Genomic DNA, 27,891 nt, shown 5'->3' on the forward strand with positions numbered 1-27,891 from the left:
AACCCAAACCTTATTAACTGTTCTAACATAGAAACATGAACAATATTAATTGTTTACCGTCTAATAAAAGACTTATGTGAAACATGAAACCCCCCTGCTACTCTGCTCAACATAGTACAGTCCAAGTTTTCTCTTCTATTAATCCTATTGGAGGTTCTCACTTCCTGTTTGGCAGTGTGAACCCAGGACCAACAGGAAATGTAGAGGGCCTCATTAACAAACATTTTGGTTTATTAAAGTAGTTACTAATCAATAAATAAATGCACACTGAATAACCAGAAATGATTCTTGTTAGCAGGTTAGCACGTGTTAGCTCTGCTGAGACAACACATGACACAGGACCAGGGCTACTCCGTTGTGCATTCAGACAAGAGTAAATGAAAGAAGTACAAAAAAGAGAATGTATCTGGACATCGCTAGGGAGATTCAGTGATTATGCATGTGAATGCTCAATAACATGTTTCTGTCAGGTTAATTTAATAGTACAATGTTTCCCTGTAAAATAGCAGTGAGTTGTATGTAGCAGCTGCTTTGCTTTGAGAGCCTTTTGAAAGTCATTTCAGGCTTCAATGAGTTAGAATAGTAACATACTTCACCATCTTTCATACTCTGCAGAATACTGACACCATCTTTCTTCCGTTTAGCTCCCTATAAGCCTTCAGGTAAACATGCAAATGTGTCTGCGATCTCCAGGTAATATTAACCACGATATGGCACAAAGCGTCAGTATATCCTGTGCAGTTTGGCTGACTCTTTTCCATCGCCGCTTGTAGCACCAGTATGTTTAAATGTTGCTCGAAGATTTCCACAAAGCAGGAACAATAGTTTGTTATTCTCACAGCAGCGACATGATTCCTCTGTGTGTCTCTGCAGGTGGACGGGGATGAGCCTCTGTTTATGAGTCTGATCAATGACCTGTTTCCCAGCATCGGTACGTTTCTGTCTCTCACTTCTCTCTCAACAACACATCATGTTGTCCAAAGCATCGCTCTGTCGGTGAAGACTTTCTGAGGCAAACACATGAGACTGAGAAGTTTTAACAGAAAGCTCATCTCGTTTATTTATGTCGAAGTCACCACATTTATTATATCATGGCGCTGGAAAGTTTGTATTCAAATATGTCTTTTGAAATGTCTCCTCCCCCTGTAGTTCTAGATAAAGCTGGGTATCCGGACTTGGAGTCGTCCATATTGAATCAGGCTCAGGAGACCGGTCTGATCCCCCACCCCCCATGGATCCTAAAACTGGTCCAGCTCTACGAGACGCAGAGAGTCCGACATGGTACAGATCATAACAGGAAGAACCAACAACTCCCTGATCAAATAACTTCTATTTAAACCCTAGAAGTATCACATTTAAGGCCATAGAGATTGTCCTTAAGGTGGTGCTAAAGGTAGTTATTGAATTGCATCTTCTGGAGAGCAGGAATATGCCCTCACTTAAATGAGTCTCATGGGTATTTACTTAGCGAGTGCTTTGGCAACGCTTTTCATGGGGCAATTTAGCCTGCCCTGCATCATTGTTTTAGACATACAGATTTCACCATAATGTCTATACATTAAAGCCTCGCATTGCAGATGAGACAGATGGACTTTGAAATGGAATAGATACAAAAATAATCATCCTCCCACTCGGAGTGAAAATTATATATGTGTTGCTTCTTGTGTGTGTGCGGACTGTCACTCCTGGTGTTGACAATGGTTGACACGGACAACGTTAGCGAACTAGTGCACTACCCACCAGCCACGCCCCGACACATGGGGTCACGCCGGCCAATCACAAAGCTTTGATGCGTTCAAGTGCATTATTCTGGCACAGGAAGATTATGTTATAGGACATTAACGATAAAGCAAAATATTATTGTTCTATTTTTAGACACATCTCGCGATCGACTGGGAATCTCCCCGCGATCGACTGGTTGGGCACCCCTGCTCTATACATTACTCTATACATTACTCTATACATCACTATACATTACTCTATACATTAATCTATACATTACTCTATACATTAATCTATACATTAATCTATACATCACTCTATACATTACTCTATACATCACTCTATACATTACTCTATACATCACTCTATACATTAATCTATACATTACTCTGTACATCACTCTATACATTACTCTATACATCACTCTGTACATTACTCCGTACATCACTCTGTACATTACTCTGTACATTACTCTATACATTACTCTATACATCACTCCATACATCACTCTATACATTAATCTATACATTACTCTATACATTATCTATACATTACTCTGTACATTACTCTATACATTACTCTATACATCACTCTATACATCACTCTATACATTACTCTATACATCACTCTATACATCACTCCATACATCACTCTATACATTAATCTATACATTACTCTATACATTAATCTATACATTACTCTATACATCACTCTATACATCACTCTATACATTACTCTATACATCACTCCATACATCACTCTATACATTAATCTATACATTACTCTATACATTATCTATACATTACTCTATACATCACTCTACACATTAATCTATACATTACTCTATACATCACTATACATTACTCTATACATCACTCTATAGCATTACTCTATACGTCACTCTATACATCACTCTATAATCACTCTATACATTAATCTATACATCACTATACATTAATCTATACATCACTCTATACATTAATCTATACATCACTCTATACATCACTCTATACATCACTCTATACATTACTCTATACATTACTCTATACATCACTCTATACATTAATCTATACATCACTATACATTACTCTATACATCACTCTATACATTACTCTATACATTACTCTATACATTACTCTATACATCACTCTATACATTACTCTATACATTACTCTATACATCACTCTATACATTACTCTATACATTAATCTATACATCACTCTGTACATCACTCTATACATTACTCTATACATTACTCTGTATTTGCACACATTTTCTGCAATATCATAGAAGAAAGTTCGAGCAGGACATGACGAATAAATGAAAAACACGATTTTTTTGACAACAGGCTATGAAAGCTGTTGGCGTGTACTACAGCTGGGAAGAGACTCGTTTGTTTTAAGTCAATGTTGGAAGTCCATGTGAGAGTGACTTATTGGCCGGTGACTTTGAGGATCCATCTTCTTAAGTACACACATTTAGAATGATTCAGCATGTACTGTAGTTGTTTGTTAAAGACTGTAAATCAGATCTGTTCAAAAAGCATTCACATTCATTTATGATGAAATATTAAAAAAAACGAAATACCACCAAAAACTCTTAAAATATGAAAGTATATAACTTTGTATTATTTATTTCTCTGCTAGATAAATTAAAATGTAACGCATGTAATGCAAAATACTTAATTTACTCAAATAACTTTTGACTCTATTTTATGAAACAAATGGAGCCAGATTCAGATTGTGGAATGAAGCACCAGTTAAATAGAGTTATACAGTTGTCTTGCCGACACGATGGTGTGAGCGCTGTCAATGATACAGTTATACAAATTCAGTTGGAGAAATAATAAATCCTTCTGTTATGTTGCCGACCTAAATCAAATGTAATAACAGTGAGACAAAACCTACTGAGCTGCGCACCGTGCGTCTGTTCTGACCTGTAACTGTCGTATCCCTGCAGGGATGATGGCGTTGGGTCCCAGCGGGGCGGGGAAGACGTCCTGCATCCACACTCTGATGAGGGCCATGAGCGAGTGCGGCTCGCCCCACCGAGAGGTCAGGATGAACCCTAAAGCCATCACGGCCGCGCAGATGTTCGGCACGCTGGACGTCACCACCAACGACTGGACCGACGGCATCTTCTCCACCCTGTGGAGGAAGACCCTGAAGGCCAAGAAGGTGGGCGGGATATCACAGCACGGATTCATGAGGGAACGGTTAACAGAACTTCACGATTCACTCTGAGCACGGGGATGTTTCTATCTTTCTCTGTCATCAAGTTCAAGTGATATAAAGTTTTCAGAGTTTTTTAGTTGAAATCACAGTAAGAGGAATAGTTTAATAAGAAAACCTATATGAACACATTGGTCTCCCACATAGCTGTATTATATACAGTATAACACAATCTTTTTGATCCTGATTTTAAGTTATCAGGCCGGTGCGTCACTCGTCAGTGCATCGTTTTTACTTCAAGAAATTGAACACTGGGTATTGATATACAAATGATGATGTGTGTGCGTCAGGGTGAATATGTCTGGATCGTGCTGGACGGTCCGGTGGACGCCATCTGGATCGAGAACCTGAACTCCGTTCTGGACGACAACAAAACGTTGACGCTGGCGAATGGAGACCGGATCCCCATGGCTCCCTGCTGCAAGGTGCCTTACAAAGCGCATTAACCAACACATTAGATACCGAAACACATCGAAAAACATCCATAAAAAAGCCAAGATAATAGAAATCAGGAGAAAAATGTATAATAAAGTTACTCTAAAATACAAGAATAAAAGTTACATTGCAGTGTATATGCATGGCTTTGTGATTAAATGGAAGACAGATAAAAGTATTTAGCGTAAATGACGGTATATATATATATATATATATTAGGGCTGTCAAACGATTACAATTTTTTATCAGATTAATCACAGTTTAAAAATTAATTAATCATGATTAATCACCATTCGAACTATGTCCAAAATATGCCATTTATTTATGTATATTGTGGGAATGGAAAGATAAATGAAAGCAGGCGGATATATCCATTTAACATACAGTATGTATGTTTATTATAACATTTTTGTACTTCGTGACCACAGAGTGTGAACGTTGTGATCAGCTGTTTTAGCGCAGTTCTCCAGTGATGGGGGGAGTCTCCCTCCGCAGCCGGTTGGCGTAGTTTTGGCACAGTTCCGTTGTACAGACCGACGTTAACAGCAGCCCTGTCTGTGCACACGGAGACCGACTCTGTCGTCCGGTGATCTAACCGCCTTCTGGAAAAGCTTCACAAGTACGTCGGTACGCAAATGCGCTTTGTGACACAAGTGACGCTACGCATTTCAGATTACGCACATAACCTGCGTACCAGTTATGTGCACCCCTGTACCAGAGCCATATTATTACTATTATATGGCTCTGCCCTGTACTACAGCAAAAGTATTCTGCGTCGGGACTTCCTGCAACAACACCACGCCGTTATCAAAGATGTTCTATTGAGAAGACGATCACTACGTGACAAAAGTTTTCAAAACCGTGGCGACTGAAATCAATCTTACTAACTGCTGTCTGTGCAATTTACTCCTGCGAGTTGGCAGACTTTATTTTGCTTACTTTAACATCATTTTTCATGGTGGGGCTAAGCCATTTCTTGGTATGGGTGTAGCCTACCCCAGCCATACCCTGGCGCTGCCACTGGTGGCACGTATGGGGCGGGCCATTCTGCACATGCGTTAAATACGTTCAATATTTTAACGCAATTAATTCAAAAAATTAATTACCGCCGTTAACGCGATAATTTTGACAGCACTAATACATGGTATACATTTATATAGTGCTTTTCCACTCTTTGCAACCTCCCGATGCACATTGACCAATACGAGTCAGCGTTCAAACACATTCATTCAGAAGCAGAGACTGCAAACAGAAATATGTTGGTGTTACCCATTTAGTGCTTTATAAACTAACGGTAGTATTTTCAAGTCAATCCTTTGACAGACAGGAAGCCAGTGTGAACATCAGAGAATGGAGTGATGTTACCCTCTCTTGTAGTTAGTAACTAGTTAACTGCTAATAGTCGAGGTAACAGGTGATAAAGTCCTGCGGAGACGTAAACCTTTGAATCCGTGTGGAACATACCTGAATCTCAGAGCGGATCTAAAGTGATCTCTTTCCTGCAGATCGTCTTTGAGCCTCACAACATCGACAACGCCTCCCCGGCCACAGTGTCCAGAAACGGGATGGTGTTCATGAGCTCCTCGGTGCTGGGCTGGAGCCCCGTGATGCAGGCCTGGCTGCAGACCCTCCCCCAGCAGCAGGCGGACCCCCTGAGGCTCTGCTTCACCTCCTGCTACCAGGTGAGGACCGGGAGGAGGTTTAGGAGCTTAGGGAGGGGTTTCGCTTCCGTGCAAATAAACCTGCAGGGACTTGAAACTTACTGCAGAACAATAGTTCATTACTTTAGTTGTTGTTGTTTACATGTGTATTTTGAAATACTTATAATCAGCATTGTGTTATTCTAAAGTCCCAGTACAGCCCATTCAACCTGCCTCTTTTTTGAAAGTGCTTTTTGAATAAATTGACTTATTTGACATTAACAGGATTAATAAATGACGTAACAGCAGTGGTGGAATGTAACTAAGTAAATGTATTCAAGTATTATATATAACTACTTGTACTTGACTTCCAGTAGTATTTCAATGTTATACTTAATTTACACCAAATTAAAGGGAATTTGTTTGACTTTTTACTCCAATACATTCATTTCACACTGATAGTTTCTTTGTTCATATAAAAGCACATAGTATGTTTATGTGATTTGATGCAGTACTAATGTATATTACTATTCCACACACGATCTACACAGTACTGAAGGGTAACAAAATGTGCTTTAACATTCTAAAACATTAAAATGGCATTATATTGAATTGTTAAGGATAGAAAAATAATCAGTATATTATTTTATCACACTGTTCATTTTCAATTCAAGACTTTTACTTTTAGAAATGTCTTCTACCACTGATTATATTATTTATTGCGTTGAAGAATAGTAAGACACTATAAATAAAGTGTATAATTGACTGTATTTTTCTGCTCTTTCTACAGGACTTGTTGGACTTTGTCTCCACGGCTGTGTCTCCCAAGATGCAGGTGTTGGAGAGCATGTACATCAGGCAGACGATCGACCTGCTGCAGGTACAACACAGGAAGGAATCACAGATCCTTATTAAGCACAGAAATGTGGAGTTGAAGGACAGAAAGTAACTATCTGAGAACATAACTCGGGTCGGAGTGGTTTTTTGTGAAGTATTTTTTTATATTTTTGCTTTCAGGGTTTGCTCCCTGCAGTCGATGAGAAACAGGGTTGCCATGGCGACCTTGGTCGACTGTTTGTGTTTGCCGTCATGTGGTCTCTGGGAGCGGTGCTGGAGCTGGAGGACAGAGCCAAAATGGAGGCCTTCCTAAAGGTGTGTGCACTGTTTAGATTTCCATGAAGATTGCTTGGTTGCACTTATTTACAGTAATTGAGTAAATTAACTTAGTTCTTAGTAAATAGTGTGCTTTTGCTTCTTTAATTTAAGTATTAATCTAAATACTTTTGTTCGTGCAATTTATGGCTCACCAACCTTAAATGTTAACACAGAGAGAGAGATCAATAAAACACAAACACAGACATGGTTGAGATTCATTATTATTCAGTTGCGCAACAACAATAATAATATTGGAGTACAACAACATCACCTGCCACAGCAGCCGACCGTGGAAATGCCCCCCACCAGTAGCAACAATCACACAGCATATATAGCCACTGTAATGAACACACACATATTTGATCATGCAGCCAACCACACACACGTCACATGTTGTTCTCTCTGAAAGCTATACTTGTATATGTTGAAAAGTCATTATCTCATGGCGTCTTTAGGAGTAATTAACCAACAAATACTTACATGTGTTATCTCTGAGTAGCCTCTCGCACCTCCTATGACCTCGGCATCAGCTCATTTGAAAATGAATACATCTATTGCTAATTCAGAGACCATGGATAATTAGCAGAGAGACTCATAGGCCTCTCTAACTGTGTGACCCAACTCAATAACACACATGTGTAGCTTACCATGTGACCTGAATGAATATGCCAGAAATACGCTGTAATAAGGATTCTGCCATAACACTTTCTTTGTAGGTGTTAAAGATATGTGTTGCATAATGTGGCTTGCCCTTTGGATGTCCCTCACTTCCTGTTTGTGTTCACAGCACCACAGCTCGTCTCTGGACCTGCCGCTCCCTCAGGACGAGCAGACCATCTTTGAGTTCACCGTCAGCGAGCGGGGAGAGTGGGAGCACTGGTCCAACAAGGTCTGTGGACACTGACGCTGGTATTCATTACACACGTCTCCTTCAGACTCACACTGAGCACATGGAAGCAGGACTGAGACACTCTAACTTCAAAGTTCCTCTATAGACTAAAGAATAATTGATATGTCCCTGGTGGAAGCTTGATTTTTTTACAGTTGCTCTATATTAAAATAAGACAACATTATATTCAGAATGTGAATTTAAATACATAATACACTACTGTATATATTTGTACATATTATTTTATATTGTTCTACATTGTCTACTTTTTTATTTCAACTTCTCTATTTATATATCCTCTTTTTTTATTTTATTAAATACGATTTTATTTTATTTTGTATCCCCAAGAACAAATAAAGTATTCCGAGTGTAATTATGATCAGGACTGACCTGTTAGTTGAACGTTTTAACGCTTAAGTATTTTGCAGCTTTTTTAAGAAAATTCCATAAATGCGAACGATAAGTAATTTTATAATTTCTCTGAAAATAAATGTTTTTCTAAATCAAGTATTTATTATTGACCTGATGCAGGTCCCAGAGTATGTCTACCCCAAAGATCACGTCCCAGACTACTCGTCCATCCTGGTCCCAAATGTGGACAACGTGAGGACAGACTTCCTGCTGCAGACCATCGTGAAGCAGAGGAAGGCTGTGCTGCTGATCGGAGAGCAGGGCACCGCCAAGACCGTCATGATTAAAGTGAGACACCGAGGATGGAAGAAGTGCTCAGATATTTTGCTTAAGTAAAAGTAGAAATGTTCTAGTCTTAAATTATTCCATAAAAGTCACGAGTTAAAATGTTACTCAAGTTGAAGTAGAAAATACAAATGCTACTTGTCCCTCTCTGTGGCGCCCCCTGCAGGGCTACACCAGTAAACTGGACCCGGAGCAGCACCTCAGTAAGACCCTGAACTTTTCTTCAGCCACGCTGCCCGCCATGTTCCAGAGGACCATCGAGAGCTACATTGACAAACGCATGGGCGCCACCTACGGGCCGCTGGGGGGGCGCAGGATGACCGTCTCCATCGACGACATCAACATGCCCGTCATTAACGAATGGGGAGACCAGGTCGGCTCCTCGCTCTCTTTTATTTCATTATTATCCTTTTTAGTTAATGTAACAGTGTAGATAAATAACCATTCATGTAAATGTGACTTTTTTATCTGTAGTCCCTGAACATACATTTCAGTGTTGCACTTCAAACAAGTTATAATGTAAACATTTTCTTTAAAGAGTTTTACAGAAAATGACGTGAGATTCAATATAATTGTATTTGTTTGAACTATTGTTCGTATTATTTATACTACTATTGATATTTGCGTGCTAGATGAAAAATTACATAATTAATGTAATTTCCTTCAAAATGTATTAAAAAATATTTTTAAAAAAATAAGAATGACACCTTCTTTAAAACCCTTAGGTGCCCGAGTGACTGGACCCTACACTCTTCCATAAGTGGGTCAAAAAGGACCCGTATTAGAATAATGTCTATTTTTGCCATTTTTGTCATTTTGGTTAAGTAAAATCACTTGTATAATATTTAGTATTATATTTTGGTTCACACTAGAAATATTTTATATTTAAATTTTCACTATTTGTAATTTTAGGGGAAAAAATTACATTTTGAAAAAAAACGAAATTCCATAGAAAATGCATGCGGGTCATTTTTGACCCACTTATGGAAGCTTGGGGTAGTAATACAAAAACTACAATTTCTTTTTTAATTTTAATTTAAAATTTGAATGGCATGATATCCAAAACATAATAGGGAGGAATAGCTGGAATATGAAATGATAAAACATTTTAATTACAAAGATACTTCAAGAAAACCACACGTCCTTAGCTGGCTAATAAGCTATATAACAAGCTAAGCTAACAAGCACACAAACACCTGCTAACGGGGTTAACATGTATAATATTATCATTTTAGACTTCTTGGAAGTTCTGTTAGTACCTGTCCATCAAAGTGACAACGCCCTAATTTATGCAAACACTTTAAGACCTAATATAAATAAAAGGGTCGCGTTATAAAACAATTCACTCAACAATTAATAATCATTAAGATGGAATCTAACTATATCCCGAATAATTTGTATTGCATCCAGGAGTAGAAACATGTTTATTTCTGCTGTAAAGTTGGGCATTTTAACATGGGGGTCTATGGAAATTGCTCCTTTCTGCAGTCATCGCCTATCGGCCAATAGATGAACTGCAGTGTGTGGCACTTCCTTATTGGCGTCCCGGCTCTGCCCCAGAGTTTGCCGCTTGGTTCAACCCCTTCTTCGTTCTCCTCAGGTAACCAATGAGATTGTGCGTCAGCTGATGGAGCAGGGAGGCTTCTACAGTCTGGATCGCCCCGGAGAGTTCATCACGGTGGTGGACGTTCAGGTAAAACAACTACTAATAGGCATAGAAAAACAACTTTAGTGGAAATGCAGAAAATTAAAAATGTAATATGATTAGTGGGCGGCTGTGGCTCAGTAGATAGAGTGCTGGACTTCAAATCAGGGGGTAGCAAGTTCGAGTCCCGCTGCAGTCAGCATGTTGTTGTGTCCCTGGGCAAGACACTTCACCCCAAATGGCTCCTGTGGGGATTGCCCACAGTGTTGTGGTCGCTTTGGATAAAAGCGTCTAACAAATGACATTGACAATGTAATGATTAGAAATGTTGATGTTTCATCCTCAGTTTGATTTTAAAATGAATTATCTATAAATGTTAGGTGGTGTCAGATAAAGATGAGGTTTGACAAATGTTTTTTTGTTAAAACATTTTTTTGTAGAATGATATTCCAGTGGGTGCTAACAAAATGTTCTGCTTCAATAAATACTTATTTATGTTTAGCCTCAAAAATAAAATGTTCACCACTCTCAAAAAACTGATGGGAGACGCAATATATTCAATACAAAACGAGATATAATGAAAAAGACCAGCCAATTTATTCTCTACAACATCTCTGTCTAAGTTATATTAATATATGAAAATCGACCAATTATTTCTTCCTCCTTCTTTCAAATGTTTAAGAAACGCTAGCTTAGTGTGTTTTATGGTGGTTGCAAACACTTTTAAACCTGGACTAAGTAAACATTTGAATAACCTTCCCCAGCTGGTGGCCGCCATGATCCATCCGGGCGGGGGTCGTAACGACATCCCAGAGCGTCTGAAGAGACACTTCTCCATCTTCAACTGCACGCTGCCCTCCAACTCGTCCATCGATAAGATCTTTGGCACCGTGGCTCGGGGACACTTCTGCCCAGAGAGGGGCTTCCCCCCCGGGGTCTGCGCCCTCGCCTCCGCCCTCGTGCCCACCACCAGACGGGTGTGGCAGGCAGTGAAGGCCAAGGTAAAATACGTTATCTTAAATACTTGTTTTTCTTTGTGAAATTCAAAAACACATTCTTCTTTCTGAATTTATCAAATATATAATTATTAGGATTTTGATTCTCTTTGACACCTTTTTGGGAAACATTTATATTATATATTTATTTGACATGTAATAATTAAAAAGTAATCTGTTAATAAAAGCAAGAGTTTTTTTTCGTATTTAATTTGAATACGTACCAAATCCACACATGCATCAATAAATAAGTGTCGTGTTAAAAGTGATAATACTATAACGAACTTCTTTAACACCGTACTGGCTGACAATCAGCATGTTTTGTACTTTTGACATAAACACAATCTAATATGTCGTTTATTATAAGAGCATTAAGTGCAGTCGTAGTATTTTCACATTTTAATATTCAAGGGTTTTGACAAATGAATAATGTAATATATTGTCAAAAAAGCTCTTGTGCAGGATTATAATGTTGCACAATGATAATGATTGTATTCTGAAGGCCTGAAGCACCTGTTCACACATTTTCTCAGCAGTTATTTTTCAGCTATTTGACCCTCAGTCCATGTCCAACGATAACTTTGGTCCCTGTGTTTGGGATTGATTGATTGTTGTTAGTTTGAATGTTTGTCCGGCTGTCACATGCAGCAGATATGAACCAAATGTGAACACGTTATGAAAGCTACTCTGTGTTTCCTCAGATGTTGCCGTCTCCTGCTAAGTTTCACTACATCTTCAACCTGAGGGACCTCAGCAGAATCTGGCAGGTAGAAAACACGGGAACATTTTCATTTCTATTTTTACTTAAATACATCTGACAATAAAAACTCTTATCATTTTCTCTTTTATTTCTTTATTGTCTCCTTATCGTCATGTCGTTATAGCCATTTTGAGTCACTTCTAACTGTGCCATGATGTGGACATTTACATGTCTATTTTTGAATAAATCTTTGTAATTTGTCTCATAAAGTATTATTTGTTGTCAGTTGTAAATCTGCAATTCTATGTGTATTGAAGTGCTGCATTTGTGGATTGACCATTAAACACAAATATTCCTCCTTCCAATAGTAGTATTTAGTTAGGGCTGAGTCATTGGTGTGTGGTGTGTTCAGGGCATCCTGACGGTGAGGTCGGAGGTGTGTCAGAGCTCCGAGCTGCTCTCCGCTCTCTTCCATCACGAATGTTGTCGCGTGATCGCCGACCGCTTCATCGACGACTCCGACAGAAAGACCTTCAACGGCATCATGGAGAAGGTGTGCCTGTTTATACATTGTTTTTATACCACTGATCAACCTTTTCTTCTTCCTTTTAGACATCATTTATGTTCTTATTTTAGATGGTCAAATTGATGACCAAAAAAGCAACAATAAAGGTGTAGTGAAATACATGATGCTGTAATGCATGAACATCAAAATCAAATAATAAAATACAACAATTTATAACGTTTATAATAAAAGACAAGTATTTTACAATTATGTGCAAAATGCTCAAAATGTCCCGGAAGTGAACAGAAGAAAATAAATAGTGTTTTATATAACGCTTTTTAACTAATAATACTGTTATCAAAGCATTCAGATATACTTAGTTTCATTTTTTTAATTTGTATAGTCCCATTGGTCTCAAATGGCTAAATTGTTCAATGTAGGGATATCTCCGTTTCTTTAGGTTCACACTTGTCTGTCATCTGCACTAAGCAAAGTTTGATTGATTATTTGACAGCTGTTTTATTTTTTGTCTAACCCCTTCCCACTCTTCAGATCACAGTAGAGGATCATGGGAAAGCTGTGATTGAGCATGCTCAGTGGGACAGCTTCTTCGTAGACTTCCTGCGTGAAGCTCCGGAGGCGACGGGAGACGACCCTGAGGACGGAGAGCTGGAGGCTCCAAAGGTCCTCCATCCGGGCAGATTACAGCCATATGAAATACAATCAATACAATACACTTGAATACACACAATATATTTATATTGATATTTCAAATAACTTACATGCACATATAAGAACATTCAATGTTATACAAAGATATACAAAATTCAATTTAATAATTCAAATGACTAAATAAATACAGAAAACAAAAAAAGTATGATTTAATGGAAACCATAACAAAATGTAAGAAATCTACATATAAGTAAACTACATATAATATGGGCACAGTAGTACAACACTAGTGCAGAATCAGGTGTGACTCTTCTGCTTTATGCGTACTGTATGTCAAAATGGTTGCTATGGAGCATTACGTTTCCGAGCAAAGCTCCTAGTTGAACAGCACATTATCTTCAACAAGAAATGATGTCAACCATCTTAAATTCACAGCGCTAGTCCTCTGGCTAATCAAGAAGCAAAAGCTTAAAAAAAATCATATTTTCTGCGACTGAAATAGGTTTCTTGTGAGCCTTGCCAAATATTGCCAATCATTATTTATGTACCTTAGCATAATGTTTTATTTTTATATATATAATTGACAGGTGTATGAGCCAATCCCATCACTGGACGTCCTGGCAGAGCGGCTGTCTGTTTTCCAGCTGCAGTACAACGAGACGGTGAGGGGCGGAGCCATGGACCTGGTCTTCTTCATGGTAATCACTATTTCTCTATATCACCTTCATGAGGTGGACATAATGCAGGTTCATCCAAACAGCAACTTATTTTAGCCTTTATTTTTCTATTTATAAATGATAATAAAAAAACACTTGACTTTTATGTTACCAGTATTCACGTACACAATTAAAGCCCCACGAACCCCCGCGCATCAGTCTCAGTTTTCCCAACAAAAAAAACGTCCACTTTCACTGGAAATGCAAAGTCTACATCAGTAACATGCATACTTTATTTTCAAAATAAACTTCCATGTTACATTCAGTGTCATTTTACAAGTGTCTGAATTATAAGGAAAAGAACAGACCCCACTTGTAACTAGTATGGTGCCATTTCAAAGTAAACTTAAAATATGTGTTGTTTATCACGTTTATTAATGCAACACAATTGCTTGCTGATGTTTAGGTACATTCATACAAAAGAGGCCTTATTATGCTTTTTGGGGGTTCTCTGTTTCCTGTAGTGTGTTGTATAGGTTTTTGTGCATGTAAATGGTGCACACAAATCTATACAAAACCCCCGCATGAAACGCCTCCATTGGACTCCTTTGTTTACTTCCGTAACATAATGACATCACCATTTAAAACTTGCGCTTCTATTGGCTAGCGCTCCGACACATTGTACGTGATAGGCTAACGGTACTTCCACACGGTTCCGTCGCGTGCTTCAACGCATGCTTCCCATTCGCTTTGAATGGGGTGACGTGAAGCTTTGCCGAACTGCATTGTGGTTCCGTCGCTTTGCCTCCGTTGCTCGCTTCGAAAGATGAGAAAAGTTCAACTTTTCAAGCGTCGAAGGAAGCGCCAGCGAATCAAATCATATGCCAGTACAAGCTCTAGCCAATCAAACCGCGTGCTAGTGTGTCTGGGGCGGGAGATTAATGTGATTGGTTGTTGGTCGCGCGCCAGACACGCCCACCGGCAAGCTTCAACGCGACGGAACCGTGTGGACGATACGTAAGAGTCGGCCATGCTAACCAATCAGAGCAGACTGGGCTCTGGTTTCAGACAGAGGGTAAAAAGAGGTGCACACAGGCAGGATGAGAAAAATATGAGAGCTTTTTGAACATAAAGAAACATGCAGCTGTAAGGAAAACTTTTCTCTGGTTTTACAATATATATATATATAAATACACTTTTGCCCTTTCAGTGTTTTTCTCATGGTAACCCACCCCTCTTTGTCTGCAGGACGCGATGACCCACCTGATGCGAATCTCGAGGGTCCTGCGGACGCCGCAGGGGAACGCCCTGCTGGTGGGGGTGGGGGGGTCAGGGAAGCAGAGCCTAACCAGGCTGGCGTCGTTCATTGCAGGGTACCAAACTTTTCAGATCACACTGACCAGGTCTGAAGCAACACACACACACACACACACACACACACACACACACACACACACACACACACACACGCACAGGTTTATTTAGGGGTCTTTAAAATGTTCATCCACCAAGAGTACGTTCCTTTATCGTGCAGCACATACCTAAATCAATTGGTTAATATTTTTTAAATCCCATTATAGATCATGTTTGAATTGAATAGACCCCATAATGGTCTAATCATCTCATAGTTGAAAATACTTATGAACTAAGTATTCTTTCGGTCATTTTATCTTTTAAGATAGAAACTAAAAAATGACATTTATATGTGTACATGCTGCAGGTCGTACAGCAGCAGTAACCTGCTGGAGGATCTGAAGACCTTGTATCGTATCGCTGGTCAGCGAGGAAGAGGAGTCACTTTCCTCTTCACTGACAATGACATCAAAGACGAGGCCTTCCTTGGTAAGATAAGATAAACCATTATACATCGCCATAGGGACATGCAGGTGTCCTGTACACTTGAATTTGTCCCTTTCTCTTCTACCCCCCCCCTCCTCTCCAGAATACATGAACAATGTGCTGGCGAGCGGTGAAGTCTCTAACCTGTTTGCTCGTGATGAGCTGGACGACATCTCTCAGGATCTGATTCCTGTGATGAAGCGGCAGCACCCCCGCCGACCTCCGACCTCTGAGAACCTGTACGACTTCTTCCTGTCCCGAGTGCGGAGCAACCTCCACGTCGTCCTCTGCTTCTCGCCAGTCGGGGAAAAGTTTCGGAATCGAGCGTTAAAGGTGAGGAGAGGGCTTTGTTTCCTCTCCTTTCATTGTTCTTTCCTTATCTCTCATAATCTCCTTTCCTTGTCATCTCTAGTCTCCTTGTCCGTCCGTTCCTCTCCTTGTCTCCTTTCCTCTCCAGAAATGTGCAAAGTATTGTTGTGATGTATTGTATTGTTCCAAAAGTGTTCTATTTGTTGAGCTGCAGTGCAGGGATAGTGAGTGAAAGGTGTCATGGATGAAAAGTTTCAGTGACCTCTGTCCGTTGCCCTCTATAGTTCCCGGGCCTGATCTCAGGCTGCACCGTGGACTGGTTCCAGCGCTGGCCCCGCGACGCCCTTGTGGCCGTGTCGCATCACTTCCTGTCCCAGCACCACGATCTGCGCTGCTCGGAGGATGTTAAGCGAAGCATAGTGGTTACCATGGGAACCTTTCAGGTAGTGCTCACCATGACGATCAGGTGTGTTTTCATTTATCATCATCAGCTGACTGATCACATGACCTCTAACCTCTGCAGGACCTGGTGGCCGAGAAGTGTGCCGAGTATTTTGAGCGATTCCGCCGCCAAACGTTTGTGACGCCAAAATCCTACCTGTCCTTCATCTCCAGCTACAAGGTCATCTACGCACACAAGATGGCCGACGTTGGCACACTCGCAGAGCGCATGAAGACGGGTGAGGCTTTCGTGTTAATATAATAGTATAAGCTTAATCGTCATTAATTAGTATTATTCTTTTTTAAGCATAAATTCCTAAAATCTTTGGTTCCAGCTTCTCTAAGGAGAATATCCAAGGCTTTTCTTTTAACAGTAAACTGAAATATGTGTTTGTTTTGCAATAGAGCTGCAAAGATCATTCAATTAGATGTGTCTATTTAAAATTCTCTGAACACAGATTATTAAATAGGAATATGTTCTGGTTTCTTTAATCCTTCAGACAATAAGAAGAAGTTCTCAAAATATTAATAAACATGTTAATAAATAAGACATTTGAGGAGATCAGATAAAATAATCTGCAAAATAGTTGCAACTCTTTAGACACAAGATGATTAAAAAAACATCCTCTTTTTTTTGTGTTGATAAGTGAAAGAATAACCAGTGTAATATTCAGTTTGTTGTTGTTGTTGTTTCCTGCAGGTCTGTGTAAGCTGATGGAGGCGGAGCAGGCGGTGTCTCTCCTCTCAGAGGAGCTGCAGCTGAAGGAGCAGGAGCTCGCCGTCGCCTCCCAGAGGGCAGAGGAGGTCCTGCAGGAGGTCATGGCCAAAGCTCAGGCTGCGGAAAAGGTCCCACAAGACACACTACTTTAGAAAAACATCACAATGTGAAATCAGGAGGAATGTGGGATTTATTTAAATAATGTATACTCAACATTTGTATATATAGCACTTATCAAACAAAGTCAATAGAGCTCCACATAAAGAAAAAAATCTTAAAATATCAAAATTAATAAAAATAAAATACATGATAATGAAATTCTCGAAGGGCAAAACTTTGATCATTTTCTTATATGATTTATTTTGTATGTATCACCTTTATGGTTCCCTATCTATGGTTTGTATTTTTGTAAAGCCCCTTAACCGTAAGCTTGTTAACATATTGTAGCTATTGGTTGTGCGGCTGCTCATGTCTGCTTCAGTCTCCATGCTTTCTGATGTAACCTGTTGATCTGCTGGATGTGGAAGTGGTTTGTTAGCTGATAGAACACACGGTTGTTTGTGTTTGTCAGCTTGTTGTGGAGTAAAGACCAACCCATTTGTGATCCCTGTTCAGGTGAAGCAGCAGGTGCAGAAGGTGAAGGACAAAGCTCAGCTCATCGTCGACGAGATAGAAGCTGATAAGGCTTCTGCAGAGACCAAACTGGAGGCTGCCAAACCAGCACTGCAGGCTGCTGAGGACGCACTACAGGTCACACACACACACACACACACACACACACACACACACACACACACACACACACACACACACACACACACACACACACACACACACACACACAGGAGACTCAGAATGACACAAAATGACCAAAAACAAACAAAAGATTACAACAAAGACAAACAATTTAACAACAAAGAGATACAAAAGACCTTAAACGGACACAACATGACCACAGAGACACACAATTATGTTTTAGGCATTAGACCAGGGATCTCCAACACGTCGATCGCGAGCTACCGGTAGCTCCCGGGCAGCTTTTCAGTAGCTCGCCGCTCGATTATCGATTATAGCGTAGTAACGCTGCTTCTTGATTTTTCGGCCGCACAATAAAGTTTTTTTTATTTTAGAATTGTTTCTGTCACACGAATATAAAATTGGTCCGTGACGCAGAGATCAAGGAACAGACGTGACAGCGGCACAGCGACACCACACACGGAGCAGTCTGCTTTCTCCAGCAGCACCAGTCCAGAACCAACAGCAGAATGACCCGCTCTGAATCAGGCCCTGTCGCTGCGGCTCAGAGACACACAGGGAGGGATTTGTGTTTTTTGAAAAACACTCGTTATCGTCATGTCAGGTTTTTGGTGGATTTAATCAAGTCTTGTATTGCAGAGTATGAAAGTCCTCTTGCTATTTTCAGTTGATACATACGCGTGTAAAGTTTGTGAAGGCAGGAGGAAAGCTTCCGCGATCACCGTCTCCTCTCCGTTCCTCCAAGCCCCGCCCCCTCCTGAAAAATAACTACTAATAAGAGTGACAGGCTGACAGTGACCTGATAGAAACTTTATTATTCACTTAATCACTGATTGAGATGATGAAGCTAACTTAGTCTCATACATTCATGGGATTCATGTCACAGTAAGACAGAGAATGTAAGTGTGCACCCACATGCACTATTTTTTATAATGCTGTTGTAATACTCCTGTTGTCTGCTGTGTTCAGACTTCATGTGTGTGAAGCCTCATTCAAGACATTCAGTGTCCTTTTTTTAACAGAAGACCGTTGCTAGAAGCTGCTGCTCGACTGCAGCTGTATTAGTTTTTTGTTTTTGAGGATGGAAAAATGTCACACACAGATATAGGGAGGCTAGACCTATACAATTGATTAATTATGGTTTATAATTTCATGTCAACACGAAGAAGAAGAAAAGATGGCTGAACTGTTCAGTGTCGATCCTGGAGATGGAGGTTATAAATCTCCAAAATCATGTTCAGCTTAAGTCTCAGCAAAACTCACAACATTTCTGGAGCCTTGTACGCTCAGACAACTATAAGAACATCACCAAGCAGCACTGAACCTGTCTGCTTTATGTGGCTCTAATTGCCTTTGTGAAGCAGCTTTTTCTGACATGAATGAAATCTAAATACAGAACAAGACCGACTGATCAACATGTAAATGACTCCATTAGAGTGAACCTAAGTGAGTCCAGCATACACCTGTATGGTGGACTCCATGCAGCGCCAGTCATCTCACTAACTGTAAAAAAGAGTGAATGCACTTATTTTACACACGTGCCATAAGATGCTTGCAAGGTGGTTATTAAGGCGATGTATTTACTATGTGGGCCATAATAAGTACTTACTATGTTGTCCATATTAATATGTGAGAAATTGTCGTTTTCTTGGACCTTGATGTGAAGTTAAGATTTTAGATAAGCTTTAGGTATTGCAATTTCACACAAAAGTAGCTTAATTCAACTGATGAGTGCTATGTGAATAAATGTAAGCGATGCGATGCAAGTAGCTCTTGGCCACTTTCATTTTTTCAAAGTAGCTCTCAGGTGGAGAAAGGTTGGAGACCCCTGCATTAGACAAATATTTTTTTAAGATGAGCTTTTAAACTAAAAATGTTATAAAAGTGACGAGAAAATGATATCCTTGACGCAGTTTAATTATTAAGTACATTCATACATTTGAAGCAAGATTATTTAAATCCAATCCAACTTTACTTACAATAAAAAAACGTGTTGTACATCAATACATATATAAAAAGTCTATATAAATATACATATAACAATTGTAAAACACGAGACAATAAAACCATACTTAAAGCCACCGACTGAAGATGTAGGCCTTGACTCTACAGCATGCAGGCCTGTTGGTAGGGTCCTTTGGTATGCCATGCTTTATTCCTGAAGCCACCTCTCCACATTACAGACCATTAAGCCGGCGGACATCGCCACAGTGAGGAAGCTGCAGAAGCCTCCTCACCTCATCATGAGGATCATGGACGCCGTGCTGCTGCTGTTCCAGAGAAAGGTCTCCGAGTCTCGTCTGAAGTGAAATCTCCTCACACACTTTCTCATCCATCTCACTCTTTCGACTTCTTGTCCACAGATCGACGCGGTGAGCGCTGACCCTGAGCGGCCGTGTCCCAGACCTTCGTGGGCCGAGGCCATGAAGCTGATGCAGAACTCATCCTTCCTCAGCATGCTGCTCAACTTCAGCAAGGTCTCCTTTATATTATGATACATGTGAAGATCCTCAGGTCAAAACAATGATTGATGAGTTGCGGAGCTGGAAGAGGAGGGTCATTTAAAGGGAACTAATGACTGTCAGAGATTAAACTCACACATTTCCTCTGAGCAATATACTCTGAGATTTAAAAAACATAGATTTGTCAGAAAGAAATCTTAAATTAAATTTAAAACTCACCTTCAAATATTAAACATATATCACAAAATTGTTTTCTTACATTCCCAACTATAATCTCAAAGAATATTCAAGTGTTTTCATAGATGTACTCTTTTATTTGGCTTATTACCTTTTGGTGATCAACGTGAGGATATACTAGAATCGTGTGTGTGTGTGTGTGTGTGTGTGTGTGTGTGTGTGTGTGTGTGTGTGTGTGTGTGTGTGTGTGTGTGTGTGTGTGTGTGTGGTGTGTGTGTGTGTGTGTGTGTGTGTGTGTGTGTGTGTGTGTGTGTGTGTGTGTGTGTGTGTGTGTGTGTGTGTGTGTGTGTGTGTGTGTGTGTGTGTGTGTGTGTGTGTGTGTGTGTGTGTGTGTGTGTGTGTGTGTGTGTGTGTGTGTGTGTGTGTGTGTGTGTGTGCTGCAGGACTCCATCACAGAGGAGGTGGTGGAGCTGCTTGCTCCCTACCTGGATATGGACGACTACAACCTGGAGTCAGCCAAGAGGATCTGCGGGAACGTGGCCGGACTCTGCTCCTGGACCCAGGCCATGGCCGACTTCTTCTCCATCAACAAGGAGGTGCTGCCTCTGAAGGTACACACGCAGAGGAGGGCAGTGTGAACAGAGCCTGAACACAACACACAGATGTGTTACTGTGTCGCGTCATGCCTCTGTTTGTGTTCAGGCTAACCTGGCTCTGCAGGAGGCTCGCCTGGTGGTCGCTCAGACTGAACTCACTCATGCTCAGGACCAGCTGGACGCCAAACAGCGGGAGCTGGACTCCGTGAAGGTATCTCCTTCTTCTATATATTCTTTTGATTTGAAGATGTGTTGTCATTGAAGGCTGAGTTCTAGTTGTACTTCAGCCGTACAGCAAGTGGTCTCTATTTTGAGCATTAATACATTCCTCAAAATATCTTTTAAAACCATTCTTTAACATTTGTGAGTTTTTTCTCGTAGATTTCCCACTTTAATGTGACATAATATCAAACAACGTCTCATAACCTTCAGGCGCTTTACGACGCTGCCATGAAGGAGACGCATGACCTGGAGGAGGACGCCCAGGCCTGCCGCCGCAAGATGTCCAACGCTACTGCTCTGATCGAGGGGCTGGGGGGGGAGAAGGTCAGTGTCATCCACCCATCTAAAGGTGTCCCAACTTTTTCACTGATATCACAATTATCTTTATTTTTCAAATGGCAATGAAACCAAATATAAGGCAGGCGTGAACAACTCTGAAAGCCTTTTATTCACTTCTGGAGAGTCGGGTAACATTGACGAGCTACAGGTATATGGAATACCTTAAACTTGGAAGCGCCTTTGACCTATTTTTAATAAAGTGGGGTGTCAGTCAGAATCAGGTCTGACAAATAATAAACTAAACTGCCGTACTTTTCGGACTATAAGCCACGACTTTTTTCCCCATTTTCTTTATACAGCTAACGGCCACTAGGGAACCTCCTACATCTATGGATTCTACAGGTAAAATTAACCACCTTTAACACTACGGGCTCTATGACCGGTCCGCGCCCGCCACCTTTAAGCGGCGGGCTCCAGCAGGAAAAGAGTGAGACAGGTAGCGCCCCAAAGTAAAAGTGGAACCGAGAGACAGAACGAGAGCAAGACAGACGGACAATTTAGCTGCTGCGGCTCATATGCAGGTGCGCTTTATAGTCCGAAAAGTACGGGATACACAAATGAATTACTTTGGGAAAATCTCATCCGTCACCGAAAGGCAATACAATATAGATCACACATCCATTTCCATTTTCATCAGATATATTTCATGGGGGAAAGTGACGCATATAAGATCAGTGGTGTGTGTGTGTTGTGTGTGTGTGTGTGTGTGTGTGTGTGTGTGTGTGTGTGTGTGTGGTGTGTGTGTGTGTGTGTGTGTGTGTGTGTGTGTGGGTGTGTGTGTGTGTGTGTGTTGTGTGTAGTGTGTGTGTGTGTGTGTGTGTGTTGTGGGCGTGTGTGTGCGTGTGTGTGTGTGTGTGTGTGTGTGTGTGTGTGTGTGGTGTGTGTGTGTGTGCTGCGTGTGTGTGCTGTGTGTGGTGTGTGTGTGTTGTGTGTGTGTGTTTGTGTGTGTTGTGTGTGTGTGTGTGTGTGCGGTGTGTGTGGTGAAAAGACTCTCCGCTTTAGATACGAGTCCAGTTGGTTACAACCCAGACATAAATTCAATCCAGTTCATAGGCCCACAAACAAAGGCAACAATTACTGCGGGTCGCACTTAATCTGACCCGTGATTGGACGTTGGACATGCCTGATCTGGTCCCCTGGTCCGGCTGTGTTTCAGGTGCGTTGGACTGAGAGCAGCGCTGGGTTTCAGACGCAGATCACACACCTGGTGGGGGACGTCCTTCTGTCCGCAGGCTTCCTGTCCTACGCCGGGCCCTTCAACCAGGAGTACCGCAGCCTGCTGCTGGAGCTGTGGAAGAGAGAGATGGAGCAGAGGCTCATCCCCTTCAGCCCTGTGAGTACTTCACATTGTGTCGCTCCGCCCGCGTTCCCCTCCAAAAACATTGTTTGATCTAAAAGTGAAGTAACGCACTGAGCCACATCCTCCTGTGATAAATATATTCAAAGATTTGGCCTGTCTTGTCAAAGAAATACATATATGTACGTTTTCTTTGCCACATCTACAAGCAACATCTAGACTCTCTTGTGAGGAGTTTTAAAAAGAAATAAGGAAATATTCAATTCTCCGCAGGACTTGAACGTGATTGGCCTGCTGGTAGACAACACCACGGTGAGCGAGTGGAGCCTGCAGGGGTTACCCAGCGACGACCTGTCCATCCAGAACGGCATCGTGGTGACCAAGGCGTCCCGCTACCCGCTGCTGATAGACCCCCAGGGCCAGGGCAAGACCTGGATCCAGAACAGGGAGCGGGACCAGCAGCTGCAGGTGAGTAGTATGAACACATTAAACAAATGTAATCCGAGTGCTGACCATACAGATACAAAGGCGTGGTGACTCTTACGCCCTCTACGGTTTGCTGTTTTGAAGCCTCGATGTTGGCATTATGGCTGCCAACAACTTCATTTTGGGCCGTCACCATCTTGATTCAGTCCATCATCATCTCCGTCACCATCTTGATTCAGTCCATCATCATCTCCGTCACCATCTTGATTCAGTCCATCATCATCTCCGTCACCATCTTGATTCAGTCCATCATCATCTCCGTCACCATCTTGATTCAGTCCATCATCATCTCCGTCACCATCTTGATTCAGTCCATCATCATCTCCGTCACCATCTTGATTCAGTCCATCATCATCTCCGTCACCATCTTGATTCAGTCCATCATCATCTCCGTCACCATCTTGATTCAGTCCATCATCATCTCCGTCACCATCTTGATTCAGTCCATCATCATCTCCGTCACCATCTTCATTCAGTCCATCATCATCTCCGTCACCATCTTGATTCAGTCCATCATCATCTCCGTCACCATCTTGATTCAGTCCATCATCATCTCCGTCACCATCTTGATTCAGTCCATCATCATCTCCGTCACCATCTTCATTCAGTCCATCATCATCTCCGTCACCATCTTGATTCAGTCCATCATCATCTCCGTCACCATCTTGATTCAGTCCATCATCATCTCCGTCACCATCTTGATTCAGTCCATCATCATCTCCGTCACCATCTTCATTCAGTCCATCATCATCTCCGTCACCATCTTGATTCAGTCCATCATCATCTCCGTCACCATCTTGATTCAGTCCATCATCATCTCCGTCACCATCTTGATTCAGTCCATCATCATCTCCGTCACCATCTTGATTCAGTCCATCATCATCTCCGACCGTCACCATCTTGATTCAGTCCATCATCATCTCCGTCACCATCTTGATTCAGTCCATCATCATCTCCGTCACCATCTTGATTCAGTCCATCATCATCTCCGACCGTCACCATCTTGATTCAGTCCATCATCATCTCCGTCACCATCTTGATTCAGTCCATCATCATCTCCGTCACCATCTTCATTCAGTCCATCATCATCTCCGACCGTCACCATCTTGATTCAGTCCATCATCATCTCCGTCACCATCTTGATTCAGTCCATCATCATCTCCGTCACCATCTTCATTCAGTCCATCATCATCTCCGTCACCATCTTGTTTTTTAGCCATCACAATGTTGTGTTTTGGCGGGTTCATCTTGGTTCATTTGACCCTGACAATGCTTTGCCGATCTACATTTAATATTTGTCCGTCACCAACTTGGTTTTCGGAAGTCTTTTTTGGTTCATTTTCTCATAGATTTTTATAAGATCAGATTTGTTCTGCAGTCACTGCTGGATCGTAGAGAAAACGCAGGTTTAGGGCACTTGAAGGCATGTTCCTTATATTGTCTCTGTCTGTGTCCCAGGTGACGTCTCTGAACCATAAATATTTCCGCTCTCACCTGGAGGACAGTCTGTCTCTGGGGCGCCCCCTGCTGCTGGAGGACGTTGGGGAGGAACTGGACCCTGTCCTGGACAACATACTGGACAAAAACTACATCAAGTCTGGATCCACTTATAAAGTAGGACTCCTGTGAAGTCTTTCTCCTACATGCATTTCAAGCGTACTCTGTCATATCCCCTCTCTATACTGTATATACGTCCAACCAGACGTATTCATTCCCAATGTGATTTCCTCTTCTCTCTCTCGCCTACAGGTGAAGGTAGGAGACAAGGAGGTGGATGTGATGAAGGGCTTCACGCTCTACATCACCACCAAGCTGGCAAACCCTGCGTACAGCCCTGAGGTCAGCGCCAGGACGGCTGTGGTGGACTTCACAGTCACCCAGCGAGGCCTGGAGGACCAGCTGCTGGGGAGGGTCATCCTGCTGGAGAAACAGGTCATTCAGCTAGATCAGGGGTAGCCAACACGGTGCCCGCGGGCACTTAGTCGCCCGCAGGGGCAACGTGAGTCGCCCGCCGGGCATGTTCTAAAGATAGCTCGCCAAGCAAATCCAAAATGTATAAAATACACAAAACAAAAAAGGAAATGTAATTAAAAGAATCTACCCTATGCATAAACGAAACCTAAATCATAGCAAACTCTATCTACTTACTACAACTCTATAACACCCCTCCCCCCACCCCCACAATGAATATCGACCAATCACGTTCTTGCTTGATTTGCGGGACCAGCGTTGCAGTCGGGAAGAAAACCAATGTGGCACCTCCCTGCTGGTTTTCCTTCTGGCAGAATCTACACTACACATCAGCCGCATTGAACAGCCTATAATACAGCCTATACAACACATGAGGGGCAGAGTTGTACTCTGTGTGTTGTAACTTATATATTTATTGCACTTGACGCACACACACGCATGGCGTAATTTCCACTGGGGACATGTCCCCCGCAATTTTCGAAATCACCTTTGTGTCCCCACTTTACAAATATGTTTATTATTATTTTTTAACGCAAGCCGTCATCGCCACGGAGGAGCACACAGCCTTTGTGAGCGAGCGAGACAGAGAGAGAGAGTGAGCGAGCTAGGGAGGGAGGGAGAGAGGGAGAGAGAGAGAGACGGAGAGAAAGAGAGCTAGGGAGAGCACACCTTTATCTATTTAATATAGATAAAGTAAGAAATAATTCCAATGTGTACTATAGGACAGTAAACAAATCAGTTTAAAAGGGGAGTGGTTAGTAAAATATGCATAAAGAAAAAGAAAGAATGCTAATAGGTAACATAAGATAAGAATAAACAAGTTTAAATGATTTGTTATTGGTTGTGATCATATTCTAAAGATGTTTGGATTATTGAAAATACAGCTCCCTTTCATAGAGTGTTGAGAGCTGTATCCATACATTCATGTTGTGCTCAAAGTGCACCAGATTGATGCATTTCACTTCAACATTTTAAAAAAAATCTTCCATGCATGCTCATGAGGTGGTGAGGACCCCTCTAGAGGATGTGAGATCCACCCCCAAATAAAAAAGGTTACATTAATTAAATTGCAAACATTTTGTTTTAGTAAACACTGCAAACGGGTCCCACAGACCCACACAGCACACAAAGGTTAAAGGTCAGCATATAATAATGTTAAAATGTGCTAAATATATACACTGCAAAAAACAAAAAAAGAGGAGTAAAAGTAGCCCTCGACTTGTTTTATTTTTTGAAAGTAGCCCTCACCCTAAAAAAGGTTGGTGACCCCTGAGCTAGATAGTTATTTAGCGTTTTTAGTTGCCTACATGAAGCTTCTTGAGTCCAGCAGTGTCTGTTACCCTTCTGGATGGGACTCTGGTTTGTGTTCCAAATAGACACCAAAAGATATACTTAAATGGCCAATCTGAGAGCGTAGATCTTGTTATCCTGACAAAAGGGAAAACTGTCATTGTGTGTTGACGCCTTTAATCCAATGTGACATTTGAGGATAAAATCACCGCAATGAAAAACACGCTGATTCTTTTGAAAAGTCAAGGCCTGTGCATTTATATCTGCTCGCATCCTACATTTCAGGAGCTGGAAGCGGAGCGAGGAAAGCTTTTAGAGGAGGTGACTTCCAACAAGAGGAAGATGCAGGAGCTGGAGGACAGTCTCCTGTTCAGGCTGACCAGTACCCAGGGGTCCTTAGTGGAGGACCAGTCTCTGATTGAGGTGCTGAGGGTCACCAAGACCACTGCTCTGGAGGTACTGTCTCTGTCTGTGAGCCTACTGGTTGTCTTTCATGAAATGTAATGTTGAAAGTCTCTCTAATTTAAATGACACCAAATCATCTTCCAGGTTAGTGAGAAGCTGTCGGTTGCAGCGGAGACAGAGCTGAAGATCAACCAGGCGAGGGAGGAGTACCGCCCGGTGGCCACCAGGGGGGGCATCCTATACTTCCTCATCGTGGAGATGTCCCTGGTCAACGTCATGTACCAGACGTCTCTGCTGCAGTTCCTGGGACTCTTTGACTCGTCCATGCTGCAATCCGCCAAGTCTCCGCTCACTTCCAAACGCATCAGCAACATTATCAGCTTCCTCACCTACAAGGTGCTTTAGTCAAAAGACGTGACGCTTAAATCATCCAGCAGCAAAGATGATCTGCATTTTATATTTGTACATATTTATAACCTCTGTCTTAAAAGTGTATTTCACTCTCTCTGCTATCCAGCAGGGGACAACTCCTTTGGTGCCAAAATAAGTTAGACTAATAAAAGTCTATTGGTTTACACTTTTCTGATTAGTCATCATTTTCTTTTCTTCAATACGGTAATATGTTCATATAGTAAAGTATGG

The 27,891-nt window shown here is 41.5% G+C and overlaps 1 protein-coding gene across 1 annotated transcript in view; it reads left to right on the plus strand.

Annotated features, from left to right (window-relative positions):
* LOC117462655 (dynein axonemal heavy chain 5-like) overlaps nt 1-27,891 on the plus strand; it is a 112,591-nt gene that overhangs the window by 75,681 nt on the left and 9,019 nt on the right. Inside the window, 34 exon segments of the mRNA XM_034104922.2 lie at nt 874-931; nt 1,150-1,281; nt 3,682-3,899; nt 4,244-4,378; nt 5,894-6,070; nt 6,819-6,908; nt 7,046-7,180; nt 7,971-8,072; nt 8,604-8,771; nt 8,935-9,141; nt 10,369-10,461; nt 11,178-11,414; nt 12,110-12,175; nt 12,521-12,661; nt 13,166-13,297; nt 13,873-13,983; nt 15,190-15,344; nt 15,662-15,783; nt 15,884-16,113; nt 16,374-16,532; nt 16,613-16,769; nt 17,231-17,376; nt 17,864-17,998; nt 20,188-20,289; nt 20,368-20,481; nt 21,087-21,254; nt 21,346-21,450; nt 21,672-21,785; nt 22,957-23,133; nt 23,371-23,565; nt 25,042-25,197; nt 25,333-25,515; nt 27,130-27,300; nt 27,394-27,645. Coding sequence (XP_033960813.1) covers nt 874-931; nt 1,150-1,281; nt 3,682-3,899; nt 4,244-4,378; nt 5,894-6,070; nt 6,819-6,908; nt 7,046-7,180; nt 7,971-8,072; nt 8,604-8,771; nt 8,935-9,141; nt 10,369-10,461; nt 11,178-11,414; nt 12,110-12,175; nt 12,521-12,661; nt 13,166-13,297; nt 13,873-13,983; nt 15,190-15,344; nt 15,662-15,783; nt 15,884-16,113; nt 16,374-16,532; nt 16,613-16,769; nt 17,231-17,376; nt 17,864-17,998; nt 20,188-20,289; nt 20,368-20,481; nt 21,087-21,254; nt 21,346-21,450; nt 21,672-21,785; nt 22,957-23,133; nt 23,371-23,565; nt 25,042-25,197; nt 25,333-25,515; nt 27,130-27,300; nt 27,394-27,645 — 5,043 coding nt within the window.

Source organism: Pseudochaenichthys georgianus, chromosome 3 (genome assembly GCF_902827115.2).
Source record: "Pseudochaenichthys georgianus chromosome 3, fPseGeo1.2, whole genome shotgun sequence".
NCBI classification, from domain to species: Eukaryota; Metazoa; Chordata; class Actinopteri; order Perciformes; family Channichthyidae; genus Pseudochaenichthys; species Pseudochaenichthys georgianus.